Below are 13,963 nucleotides of genomic sequence, written 5' to 3' on the forward strand. Positions count from 1 at the left end.
GCTGTGCATCTAGTGAGGTTGACTTTCTCAGTTTATTTCGCAGTCTCAATAAGGCACGCTGGTGGACGCTGTAGTAGGTTCTTGCTATAGACAATAACGAAGGGTGGCAGAATAATTTAACACAGAAATCAGAGCACATGATGTTTGTATTGCGCTCCCGTGCAAGTACAGCCACCTCACAGAGGAGAGCCGAACTCGCAACCTCCTTTCTCTATCTCCACCAAGGCAGAAAGCGATTGCAGCACGCATTTTAATTAAACTATCGAGGTTATAGTGTTGGCCATACCCGATGCCGAAGCGTGTTCACAACACTTCTCTATGCCAGGCCTCTGATGCCCGGACGGCGGAAAAAGCTGCGCCGACAGAAAGAAAGGGGGGCGCAGTTGCGTGCTCGGTGAGCTCGCATTCCTCAGTTTTAGCGCTTTTTTCCGCGAATATATGGGAGCGGCGCGTGCCAGGCATGGCTCCCGCGAGCAGACCGGTGAAATCGTTCGTGGAACTGGGTATACCCACGTTTATGTATACTCCCTGGACTGCGTGTGTGTGATGTGAGCTGTTATGGGGCCGAGTGGCGTCTCGCGAGGGTTCGTGCCTCCTTACCTGCCATGCCACCCCGCGGAGTCTAATCAGCTCTGGAAATGCGCCGCAGCTCGTTAAATTGGTCCACTTTGAATTTACGGCGCTGAGATATAGCTCTTGAGAGCCAATTAACGAGAACGACGGTATCGCCCTGCTGTCTTCGGCAAAGTTTTCATTCTTGCGATCCTTCCGCAGTCGTTCGGCGAGTTTAATGTACGCTTAAAGCGGAGGAATATTTACACGCTGCCTGTATTGACCGCTCGGAGCTACGCTGGGTCAGCCAATCAGAAGGCCGCATTAGTTATCCCTTCTCCCTCTCAACCTTGCTTTGGACAACACTTATTTTTTGAAAGATTCCTTTCTACTTGAAGTTTAGTGTTCCAAGCGTAAATGTAATGGATGTGTGTGTGCTGTACTAACTGTTGACTTCACTGACGGTACCAACGGCAAGTTTCGACATTTTCATTATTACAGAGGTCCATATACGTTTGTCTATAGCGCTGACAAGGGGTACGCTGATTGATAGCAGGCGTTTAACTACCAAAAGCAACATCTAGGCTGGCATTGAGGAATACCGTATAGGGGACGGCTGGGGATTATTGTTCACCATCTGTAGTTCTTTAGCGTTCACCTTAGTCCAAGTGCGTACTAGTTGTTGCATTCCGCTCTCGGTTTAATGCGGCCGCCGTGTCCGGGAATAGTACGCGTTGTCCCGCGGGCATAAAGGACAAGATCTCACGACCGCCTATATACGTGTGACCACTGTGTGACTTATACAATGCCCATCAATACCCATTTCATTCCCCTTACTGACAAAGATTAGATTAAAAACAAGCTGGAATAATGTACGTTGCGCTGCTTCTCCACATACTGGTCCACATCTCAAGGCGCAAGTGACGACCTAACAATCTTAAAGACGGGACAGTGAAGTAAACCCAAGACCAGCGCTTGTGCTATACTTCACTGTCCTGTCGTTCGTGCGTATGTTAAACCTCCAAGTATGAACCAACTGGCGCAGCAACATGTTTTTTGCAAGTGACGACGTCTATAGGCAATCCCTATTTCGAATCATGCAATGTCTATTTCGGAAGGTTCCCGGTACCACCGCAGGTCAAGCGCGTAAACTCCTCGTACATTTGCCCGCTCACTCCTGTGTTCTCGCTAACTCCACTCCGTTTATCAGCTCGAGAGAAGGGAGGCAATCGACACGTGACAACCGTCAAGCTAACAGGACACACGGGCGCTGCCGGAGGTGGGTGCGCTATTCACTCATTTTACAGCGCCTACTGTTTACCCCGTCGTTTCGCGCTTGGGGCCGCCCTTATCGCTAATCACTGCCCAAACTCGCGCGCCCGTACGGTCCCTTCCTTCGTATAGCCGAGGCGCACCTTGCTGGACCAGAACCATAAAGCTCTCGCAGAGCGCAGCTTTAGGGACACGCCAAAGTAGAGTTAAGCCACAACTCTCCGGCCGACTGTGCTTTCTTATATAGCGTTCAACCGGGCAAAAGAAAGAAAGAAAGAAAGAAAGAAAGAAAGAAAGAAAGAAAGAAAGAAAGACGCCCTGACCGATGGTGGAGGCAGCAGAGCCCAGAGACCCTAAAACCCGGGTCATCGTGCCCCGCTTCGTGCGACCGACTGTCCGCTGCGGCGGCTCCGGCTTCGGCGGTGACGACGGGTATGATTTATGGAAAGCGGGGCGAGCAGGCCTCGCGGTCTGCTGGCAGCTCGAGCTGATAATGGTTTTCTTTATCTCCTTCAGCTTACTGTGGGCCCGCTTCTATAGTGTACATCGCGCACATGCTCACACCGGGGTATATTATGCGTCCATATAGACTATATAGAGCGCACGGACGCTGTCACTGTGCTTTTCCCGCTCTATATTTCAAGCCAAAGAGAGGCTACTTCTCCTGTCCAGTGCACGTACCTCTTGTCGGAGTTATGAGGCTTATATGGCTTTGCTTTGGAGCCCATATAGGAGCTTTTTGAGCATCCTTTTCAGTGTGTTTTCACTCCGAAGGCACGACCTTGTCGCGGACGTTGCTGCTATGGGACGCTCTCGGATAACTCCGGTTGCGTGCGCCTTGGATAGACGTATTCGCGAGGTCGGAGGAGCAAAGGACGGCACATGTTTGTGTATGATGGCGGCTCGCGGTCAGTTTGTTTGGGTCAAGCGCGCGCTTATCCGACTATTCAAGTTCGTATTTACTGAAGAGTGGGGTATCTTGCGCTCTCATGATGTGTAAATCATTCAGGTGACGTGAGGCGCCTGGCCTTGTGTCACTGTCGCGCTCGGCGTGATTTAGCTTTCTTTGCGGACGGCGGACGGCGGACGATGGCTTTCTTTCGGAAGCTTTATATATATATAGAAGACCTGCGCGATAGGAGACGTTCGCCTTCACGAGTAGTTGCGTTATTGACATAGTATGATGAATGATAGCGATAATATCGCCTATTGGAAAATGTGAACAACTTTCCCGAATCCTGAAGTGGCAGTGACCTTTTCTAGCTTTTGTCGCTGCGTTACTACTCAATCCTTATACGAATGTCAGGATGTGCGCAAGACATTAATACATTTGCCGGGAAGCTAGCAAATTTCAATGTTTAGAGACGGACTCGAGTATTCAGAGGATGTTTCATACAGCACGCACTTTACCAATAAAAATCTCCCACTGGTTCATATAGAAATCATAAAAAATTTTCGGCAAGCACAGACAAAGTAGTCGCAGACACATGGCACACAGATGTGCAAGCAGAACAGTAATGAAAAACAGCGTCCTTCCCTTCACGTAGTGTTTTCGTGCCACACTAGTATATGGTCTGTATTTTGGCATTGTCACGCCTCGCTTTTGGCACTCAAAGAAAGACAATTACGGCAAGAAAGCTCGCGCAAGACGACAGCTATTGTGCGGATAAGGCACTTAAGGGCCCGTCACAATCCTGCCGTCATCAGAACTATCACGCAGGATAAATGATACTATGTGTGCGTGACTTGCATCTGATACCGCCATGGTGGATAACATGCTGTATAGATACATATCCGTGGATTTCGTTCTAAATTAGTAACTCTGTTAAATAAGTTATTGAGCTTTGGATCTTTCTTAAAACGGAAGCTAGGAGCCATGCAATTTCAAGGTTAAGCTTCGCCTGCCCCGGTAGTGCTTCTGATTGTCCTTATTCTTTCCATATCGAGTGTGGATACACACGACAGACGTGTGCAACCTAGGAAGCTGGAGAGAAGGAGTATGTTGTCAAGACCTCGCTTCGGGACGGGGACGCGGCGCCGTTGCAGGGTCAAAAATAACGCGTGCCCTCCGAGTGAATCCCAATTAACACACATGTTTTATAAAGCGTTTCAACGGCGGTTCACAGCAATATGTTCAAGGACACACGTCATCGACTTGTCAGCCAACCTGTCAAGGTTGATACTGCAGCAATTACAAGCTGGAAATTGGATATTTCTTCATTAGCAGCGCGCTCGTATATACCGAAATCAACACCTGCCTATGAGTTCTCTCTCATGCTACACAGACCTCTTCAATCTAGGTCGTCTTACTGCTGAGGATTGTAGTAATGATTGACACCTATGAAAAATACATTGTAAAGGGACGAAAACTAATTTACGTCATTATGGAACGCAGTCAGTGCTGCTGAGTACGCTTGGTTGTCATCCCGAGGGGCTTGCTAATAAGCGCTCATTTATACTTTTAGAAGACACGCTTTGGTTACGCAGGTTTACTCCAACGGTCGCCCTCCAACAAATATGTTTAACTGTTGCTCTAAACACGGGTGCACACATTTTTCACACTTGGGGTGTCTTGTTGACGTCTCGGATCCTAGCACATACAGTTCAGGATTGCAATGCTGTCTTAACGAGATGTTCCTGAGGCGAGGCAGGCTATACAGTATAGGTAAATGTAAAATACCGCAACAAAGCGTGCCTGGGATAAATAGACTCTCCTTTGCAAGCTGAGATTTTGGCACCCCACGAGTAAGTAGTGATCATCATGCAGCTCCCAATGAACTGGCCATAAATGCTTACCGATTTTCTATCACAACAGCAAGGCAGCTTACAAGCTTGGCTCAGAACACATTCTGTATTCACGAACATATCTCAGCCTAATGCTCTTTTTTAGGCCCATTGAGCCCTATTAAGACCCTGGCAGAACTCGTGATGTGCCAGTGGCTATTATGTTGGGCTGGTGTATTCAGCTGGAGTATAAATTTGTGGTCGAGTTTAAGCATCGATTGGAGAAACAATCTGAACATAACGAAGCGCTGGAAGCCTGTATTTGGGCACGACGCCTTGCCTTGAGACTGGACAAGGGTCAGATAAACAAAACGTATGGGAGACGTAGAGGGTTGAATGGGCCTTCTTCTTGACATTAGAGATGCTACGGCTCGTGATTGTCATTAATGACGAAAAAGATTTATAAACATTGATGATGTCGCTATTCGCAATCTTTTTCTGTCTTTGTCGTTGCTAATCAGGTTAGACATGCTGCAAGCGTTGTGTAAACGTAAGCCAGCTATTATAAGAAATCAACTGACGCATTTGAAGCGCAAGTAAAAAGTACCAGCAAAGCCACAGTCTATTGCAACACAAGGCTTCTGTAGAGCCCGAGACATAAAAAAATTGCTTGCTTAAAGGTGATTGTAGGAATTCGTCGGCTCAGGTTGAAAACGAGAGGACAATTAGGCCCACATGTGTAAGCTTTGTTGTTATTTTTTATTATTTTCTTTTTGTTCACCAATCCACTAACATTGAACGTCAACACTATTCGGGTGGTTAATTCCATTTTCAGCTATGTAATCTTCATCATCATCGAGCGCACAACCCTCATCCATACAAGCAGCCACACCACGGGGCTAAAACAGTCAGCTGCGTTTCTGTACCCAACGGGTCGATTCAAGAAGTGAAACGTTTCCATTCACATTCTCTACGTACAGATTATTCGCATATAAAGACAAATACTTTGAGGCGCGTTCCCTGCAAACTCATTCGCACTGCAATTTTCAAAGGTGTCATCATATTACACCGAATATTTTTCTTTATTTCGCTTTTCGCGTTCACGACTTCACGCAACGCAGTGCGTTTCCCACGCTACGTCGGGTTCAATTCGTGCCGACACGAGCGCTAAAGCGAGAAGAAAAAAAAAACAAATCAAAACCAAGCAAAAGAAGCAATGAAAGTGCACGAAATTCGGCGATTCGGTAGTCGCGACCACATCGTAATCGTCATACGTATTGTGGCATCACCGCACGTGTAGAGAAGGCGATGCTATAAACTCCCGCTGCAGGCGTTCTAGAAACATTGTCGACTTCGGGCGTGCAGCATCGCACGCCACTCGTCGGCTGCGCGACTATACGATAGATACAGCAGCCACGACGGGAGGGAAGCCCCCCTTCCGTGTGTTGCCGCGTGCGTGACCGCACTCTTAGTGGCATAAAGTCGATCCCAAAGCGGATAGCGGCGGGCCCAATATGGCATATGATCGGCTCGCATAGACCGATCCCTCACGACTCTCGCATCCATGCCCCCCCTCCTCCGTCGACCGTATACGCCAAGCTCTACATTTTTCTTGCTCTTCTTCGCCCGTCAGAGCCCTGTCCTACACCCGCGCGCACGTTTTTCTTTCGGTAGCCGAATTTTATTCCGCACGACCTCGAGGCCGTGTCTGTTGTATACGGACGCGTCGGGCACGGTGTATACGCAGCTAGACGCCAGGGTTTAATACGCCCCGACAGGTCGTTCTTCTGCCTTTTTCCCCTTTTCTGATTTCTTTTTTTTTTTTTTTGCGTTCGTCTTTATGCTTGCGGTGCTTCTTTTCACATCTCGACTTCGTCCCCATTGACGTTCTTGCCGAAGCTTCCGCGGTTTCTTACCGTGCTTGCAATCCATGGCAAAGTGCGAACAAAGTGCCGAAAATATATAGAGAGAAGGAGAAAAAAAAAGGGGGGGGGGGGAACAACCGGCGGGCACAAAGCCAAATGGTGACGTCGTCAAATTCGCAAGCCTATATAGCGACGCCAAAGCGTGCACTTCGTGAGCGGCATCTTCTGGGATGCGCGGCGCGCGAGCGAGGCGACGACCCGATATTACAATGGTCGCGCGCACGCGAATTGCTTCGATGTGGCGAGACGGTGTGAATCATGCGGCCAGCCGAGCGGGTTATTTACACACCGCGATGGCTTAAATTGCAGCCGCCGTTTCTCCCACAACGCGCGTTGCACGTTGATGTTGTCATCTTGTACAGAATGTTACTATCCATGTAATAAGGCTTAGTCACCCGGGGCACCGTCCGTTCGTGTTAGAACGGGTCATGACTGGTGCAAGAAGGTCCGTGCGCTCTCCTCGGTCCTTGAGCATGGCCGAAAGAGAAAGTCAGCTGGCGGAGAAACGACACCCGCGAAAAATATACTGCTCGTTTGTCCATTGTTCTCAAAAGAAATCATGGTTTGCCATCGGCAACTCTATATTATGTGGCTGAAGAAAGGAGACACCCTGTCGATAGAGCATGCACAAAGGGATTGCACTGGCAGGCCAGCAATGGAGCCGTTAGATCGCAGGCTTTCTTGGCGTGTCTCCATCCGGAGCCTAGCGGCGTAACAGATACCCTCACCAATTGCTTTGTTTTAAAGCCTTCATCTCTCTGGAGTTAGTGCAAGTAAACTGATCGAGTTTCCGCGAGGTGTCACGGTGGCACTAAACACCCTTATGCTGAGGCTTATGATATGATGACATGCTTTGAAAACGGTCAGATGCTTCTCCTGTGTCGTGCTACAAGGGCCCAACCCTAAACTTGCAGTTTGATTTGGCGAAATCGCACCCCTTTGTTAAAGATGGTGTCGCTCTCAGTGCTATCACCCTTTCTTATTCTACAGAATAGCGGTGCCTGTCTACACCAACAATGGTTATTTAACGTTACTGCTGTTGATTGGGGTACTCTTGTGCCATCGTAATGAGACGGCTGTTGAATGCACCAGTTACATGCGCTGGGAAAGATAAGTTCTCACATTTCAAAGGAGCCGGAACCATAATTCAGCTCAGACGGGTCTCGATAAGGTTACTGATATCATAGAGCTCAATGACCACTGGCACAGCACACGTGACATTGGGGTTATGTATAATAGCACATATCACTCATCGCAAAAAGCCATACAACGCTGAATACTCTGGCTCATTTCTCTCTCCATCGCATCATTAACGTTCGGAGGACATAGGAAAGCTGTTAGTATGTTCCTATCTTAATATATTTTGTTCTGAGTGTGCGAGAACTCAGTGCTTCGAGGCGTCATCGTAACCCAGCGGCTTCATAGCGCTAATTGCCGGAGAGCTTAGCATACAAGCTATTGCGCATCGCAAACCTGTATAGCAACCTCGTTCTCACAAATGACTGAGCTTCCCACGCTGTACTGTGCCCTATCAGAGGCAACGATCAAGCATATACAAGTGTTATCAGTGCGTTTTACGAAGGGGGTAATTAACGGACAGTGCAGTCTACGGCTGCATTAAGATTAGAACTGCACTTTTGTTTCTTTAAGGCCGCGAAAATATGGAGTCGTTAAAAAAGATCAAAGACTTGCAGGCTTAGTTGAATGGTCCACGCGATTTCCATAACGGAAAATTGGCACAGCTCGCGCTGTGGTACATGCAACCGTGCCTATAGAGCTTCGGACCGAACCGCGTGTACGTATTCGTGTCTCATCCAAAAAAAAATCTCATTGTAAACCGAGTTTCCGCTGCCTTCATGATCGTGTTTCGTTTTGGCCTGTTGTATACACGCAGTGCGAAACAACAGCTTTTATGCCATTCTAGTTATGTACAGTGCGTTGCAGCGGTTATGATTGTTTTAGATTGTGGTGCCCTGAAACGACGCGAAATTTAACGGCACATTTCCGACGCGCACTCCTCAAACCGATTGTATGCATATAGTGCAAAACATGCGCCCGCGATAATAATATGTACCCTCCAGTGATGGCTCAGTGGCTATGACGTTGTTCTGCAGCAACGGGATAGATAGATTTAGCTAGGGAGATCAGGTGGAGGGGTTGGAAGCATTCCAGACTGTGGCGGCCGCATCTCGATGGTAGCGCGAGGCAAAAACACTCGTATACTTAAGTTTAAGTGCATGGTAGGGATCCCGAGGACATCCAGCGTAATACGAAGCCCTTCACTATACGGTGTTTCTCACGTAGTCCTGGTGTTCTTTTTTTTATATATGTGTATGTGAGCTTTTCTCTCACCATGCGTGTGATGTTCATTTTCGTCTTTCTTTCTCTCCTTACCCCTTCACCTGATCAGATTAGTGTCTTCCGATTTACCCCTCTGCATTGAGCACCCGATTTATGTATTTCTAAATCCAACAATTCAAACAATTACCGTCAGCTCGTGCTTTCCGTAACTGCGGCAGAACGGAGAAGGTGTATAACTCGGCTAATGTGGGCCTTCGCATCCTTTGTTGTCTCACGCCCAGATCCGGCATCGCTTCGGCTGCTACGACGAGATACACCTGGAAAAGTCGCGGCAGATTCGCCACTGCAACTGGGTGCGTTTCGTGCGCCACTCGCCGCAGTTCAGCGCCGAGGTGAACCTGCTCGGTTCGCTGGTGAAGGGCGAGCCCGTGTACGAAACTATCCGCACTGTGGCTTCCAACACGGAGCTAGTGGTCTTCTACGAGGACCCGGACGAGGACGTCGAGCGGACACCCCTGACGCTGGTCGTGGCAAGGGACCTCTCGTTGGCACAGTACCGAAGCGCCATGGGCATGATCCTCGAAGGTGAGCGAACGTCACGCCTTTCCAGCTACACATATAAGCCATTTTAACTGTTCATCTCCGGCATTACTTTCGAATAAAGCCTTTCCGAATAATATAAATACTAGATGTTGGTTTAAAATAGGTTTTTGAAGATGTTCGTACACGTATTTTAATGTTATGCCATATACTATCTATGAACGGAAAGAATAAAGCGAGAGAGAAAAAAAAAGATGCAGTAAGACAGGGAGGTGAGCCAGTATGCAAAACTCCCGGTTTTACCTTGTGATGGAATACGGGGCGCAGGCAATGAGATAATATGTACAAGGGGATGAAATAAAATGAAATAAAAGTAACATGCGCGGCAATGCTTAGTCTGTTTACTGTGGACCCAGCCAGATTGTATTCGGCGGGTAGCAGCCATACAAAACGAATGCATAAGCCCAGCTCGCTTATAGTAGGTAACGCATTAATAATCGTATAGCTAGCGTTCGAAACACATGTTGTCTGGATTGTTGCAGACTGTTAAGTAAAGAAACCTTGCAGTGCTCCTCTAGTTGTAGCTACGAGGACCGGCTGTAAACATTCATTCGAGAGATAGATTAAGAAAAAGGAAGGCAAGAAGATTAACAAGGTTGCACCTGGTTTGTGGCCCAACAGTGGGAAGGGGGTGGTAGAAGAAAAAAAGAAAAGGAGAAAGTAAAGGGACACAATCAGGCGTTTACTGTGTGAGCAGGCGGATAGCCGCTTTTGGAAAAATGTACGGGTATATACTCTTGTTCCATAGCAATTAAATATTGCATTGAAGTTACACTTGAAAACGAAACAGCGCCCTCCTCTGAAGTCACATGTTGCCCCGCAATGACAGATTGTTGTTGCTCCGTAGAGGCGCCTCAGTTATATATTGCAGTATTTCTTCAGGAGTGTCTTCTTGCACACTTGCAACTGGTAACATCACTTGAATATAGGCACGGTAGTGGATATTTCCTGTACAACCACAATGTTAACATTCTGGGGCTCAGAGACCATCGTCTAGGGACGTTTTCCAGAGAGAATCATGATATAGGCACTTTTGTTTACGTTGAAAATAAGCACCTCAAGGAAGCTGTCTGCTCTAAGGCAATAAATGAGCGCCTTAATGGGTGTATACACATATGGCTGCAATTGCTCCTCAAGATGAGCTCACGTTTAATGAAGGAGCTAAAATTGAAGTTGGCCGAATAAACTCCGCACGTGTATTCTCAGGACCTACGCATTCGCTGCTTTGAACTGACAACAGGCGGAATCATCCGAGCACTCGCCACTGAGTCTTCATAAAGGACAGTGAGCAGACAGACAAGAATATCGATCGCCTACACTGTGCAGAACAGTTTCTGTTAGAGAAGTCTGCTAGCAGTGTACGGGTACTAATACGGCTCCAAATTGCGACCCACGTTTGCCGTGTGCTGCTAGAAAAAAAAATTGCTTGCAATGCGACAATCTGCAATACACTCATTTGAACGCAAACTGGAAGGCAAAGCGTCATGAAGGCGTGATCCAGCACGTATTATTTCTTCAAACTACGCGGGAAGTAATTTTATTGCATAACAAATACTGCAACAAAGAGTGTATATAGCTCCGTATTACAGGTTGCGGCTAAATACAGTCTGATGGTCTATCATATCCTCTCTCTTCTAGCGGGCAAGCGTCTCCGACTCACATGGTAGCGAGGTAGGGACAGGGACGAAGGGATGAGATGGGAGGAAGAGAACGAGAGAGACAGAGGGGGGGGTTCAACGAGCATAACGGAAGTGCAAGACGTCACACACTCGTCTCGTCAGCGCTCGACGACTCCACCCACCACGTTTCCACGGAGCCAAAAGGCTCTTGGCACCCGAGACGCGGGCAGCCAAAAAGAGAAAGCGCCCGAAGGGCCGGCGGTGTCTGGCGACGCCGCGCAGTGCTCCCATTGTTAGGGCTATATAGTGCTGCGGTCGGTCCTTCTTTTGACCTCATAGGCGCGCGCTCGCGCTAGAGTGATTGATCTTTCTCTTGCTTATATAGTTGCCCCCTCTCCCGCCCGAAGCCGCCTTTCTATCAGTCGGCCCAAGTGAAGAACAGCTTTCAAAAGTGGTTCACCCAATCGGCTTCCGCAGCAGAGCCGCTTGTCGATACGGCATCCTGCAATAGCCATCGCGGAAGTCCTGAGCGATCTTTGGCTTGCGTGTGTTGCGCGCCCCGAGAGCGCCGAGGACCGACCGGAGCTGTCGAGACCGTCAGTGGTCCGCTTTGAATGATGACCGTTCGTAATTATTTTGCCAGTTCATTGTATTAACAGTCAACACACCGCAGACACACGTGCGCAGGTCTTTTCTTAGCCCGCGATTCTGGCCCGCCTTTACGCCTGCTTTCAGGGGAGAGGCTGAAAAATTAAGCACTGCCGCGGCCAAACTCGTTTTCCTTTGTTTCTCTTTCGCGGCATGCTAAAGGTATACTGTGAGAAAAGATGATAACCGCGGAAACGAGGGACAAATTGTCTTCTCGTTTTGCAGTGTTAAGTCAAGACATAAGATATGGACGTAATTGTGGGCGTCCTTTCTTGCTGAAACAATTAGAACGCTAGTTTAACTGCTACCCCCCGCTGGTCGGCTTCCTTCGGCTAAGTTTTCAGCTGAAGAGGGCCCGTGATGCGAGAAAGTTAGAATGATGGAAGGCACATCCCTGAGCGTGGACACGTGGTCAGAGCGAACAGCCCACTTCACGGAACGAGTGCAATTATTTTACTTTTGTTTTATTTTTATTTTATTTTTTTACGCTTTGATCCCGATCCCAAGTCAGCATGGGAAGAAGTGGCTTTCTTTTTCGACGATCTTCTAACGCTGAAGGTTACTATACACATACAGTACTTCGTTCAGTCGTGTACTCAATACGAGTTTGGCAGTATTGAAAGGAAAGTTCTAGAAGCTGTACGAGAACGAACAGTTCTTACTAATTGTTACTCCAATTTTACTTCGAGTTCTCGTTACTCCAAAAGGCGTAACGCATTAACGTGGCAATCTTCGTACTGTTCGGTCCCGTGACTTCTAAGCTAATATGGTGTTGGCGAACAGTGTGTACAGAGGTCAACACACTTCTCTAGAACGCGCGAACCACGTTCTCTTGACTGCACTGGAGAATCTGAAGATGACACGTGGCACAAAATCGGCTGTATGTGAGGTTGCGTGACTACAATTAGTTTACATTGATTTCTCTCGACATGGTGGTCGGCTTAAGTTTTGGTGGCTGCTTTGGCCCTCAGGAGTTAGTTCTAGACAAGTGTGTTGACCTCTGTACATGCTATCTTTGTCCAGGGCGCCCGAAATGCACTTCAGGCTGTGATAGCTTGTCTCCGTTACCATCTGTTAACAGTGCAACCTACATTGACGGTAAACATTTCACATAACAGCAGTGCTAAAATTTTGGAGGTTCGGAGGTGTATTTATGCCAAATGGAATTTCTATGTTCAAATGCATGCTTGTTTCAGCAACGTAGGTCGGCATGTCTAGTAGGTGCCGATCAGAGCGCCGATGAAGCCAAGGATTATAATTCGGTGGTCTCGTGTGGTCAAAGCCCACTGATTGCAAATACTGTACCGGGTGTGGTGGAGACTAATTTATGACCACAAGAGGGTTGTGTCTCTCTCTGTGAAATTGAAAGCCTAAGAATTTACCACACAGCACGCCCTCGTGCCTACGCTTGCACAAATGACCAGATTTATCTGTAATAAGTTTTGATGGCCAGACAGTGATCAAGAAACCTGCATGTTGGCTATGTGGTCTAAATCAACAAGGAAAAAAAAGGTCTATTTATGCGGTACTCATAGAGCCTTAACAAGGAGTATGACAGTTCTTAATAACACGCCCCAAATTACGTAGTGAAACAGAATTCCACAATGAAGCGGCGATCGGAAGGACTGATGTAGGCTGCATGTAGCTTACTCATCATTGGAGTGACAAATCCTCAGTGGATCGCACGCTCGACTCGGGAGGTGATGTTAAATCATTGCGACGGCCTGTCAAAAGTGAAAGGAAGTCTGTCATCCCACAGATATTCGCCAACTGAGAGTCAAATGATACGTCGACAGTCGTTCTTTGTTATTCCCATTCTTTTTGGAGAAGCTTACGGAGGCGTTCTTGGTCGGTTTCATTTCGAGGAGAAGTTCCGGCGTCTTGCTCTAACAACGCCTCAGGCGTCTTTTGAATGCTGTATGAGTCAGGCTTGTGCAGTCAGAAAACAAAAATTCTTTTTTTTTATGCTATCGTCTAAAGGATAGTTCCTGTCAGCGCGGCAATAAACGATTATACACAATACACGGACTTCGGTTAATGTATTCGCAGCCGGGTGCCATTCTGATTCGTATTAATTCCTAACAGAGAAGCAAGCCTTACTATTTTTTCGTAACAGAAGCCTCACATTGACGAGCCTGCATGAAATGATTGAATATCAGGGTCGTTTGACAAATGGTTCACAACTACGAAAGGTGGAAAGATGCCAGCATTCTCAGGCAGCTTATAGAACTGCTGGTCGCAAGAATGTTAATAGCACCCAGGGAACAAGCTTTGTATATCAACTATTCGCGATGGCCTCTTCTCATATTGGAGCACTTCTGA

The 13,963-nt window shown here is 47.6% G+C and overlaps 1 protein-coding gene across 2 annotated transcripts in view; it reads left to right on the top strand.

Moving 5' to 3' along the window:
• The window catches only part of LOC119456087 (zinc finger protein 771), a 104,050-nt gene that overhangs the window by 32,044 nt on the left and 58,043 nt on the right, over positions 1-13,963 (top strand). For both annotated transcript variants that reach the window (XM_037717689.2, XM_037717688.2), the window contains exon 2: positions 9,056-9,359. In XM_037717689.2, coding sequence (XP_037573617.1) covers positions 9,056-9,359 — 304 coding nt within the window. The remainder of the gene's footprint in view (positions 1-9,055; positions 9,360-13,963) is intronic.

This window comes from Dermacentor silvarum, chromosome 6 (assembly GCF_013339745.2).
Source record: "Dermacentor silvarum isolate Dsil-2018 chromosome 6, BIME_Dsil_1.4, whole genome shotgun sequence".
NCBI lineage: Eukaryota > Metazoa > Arthropoda > Arachnida > Ixodida > Ixodidae > Dermacentor > Dermacentor silvarum.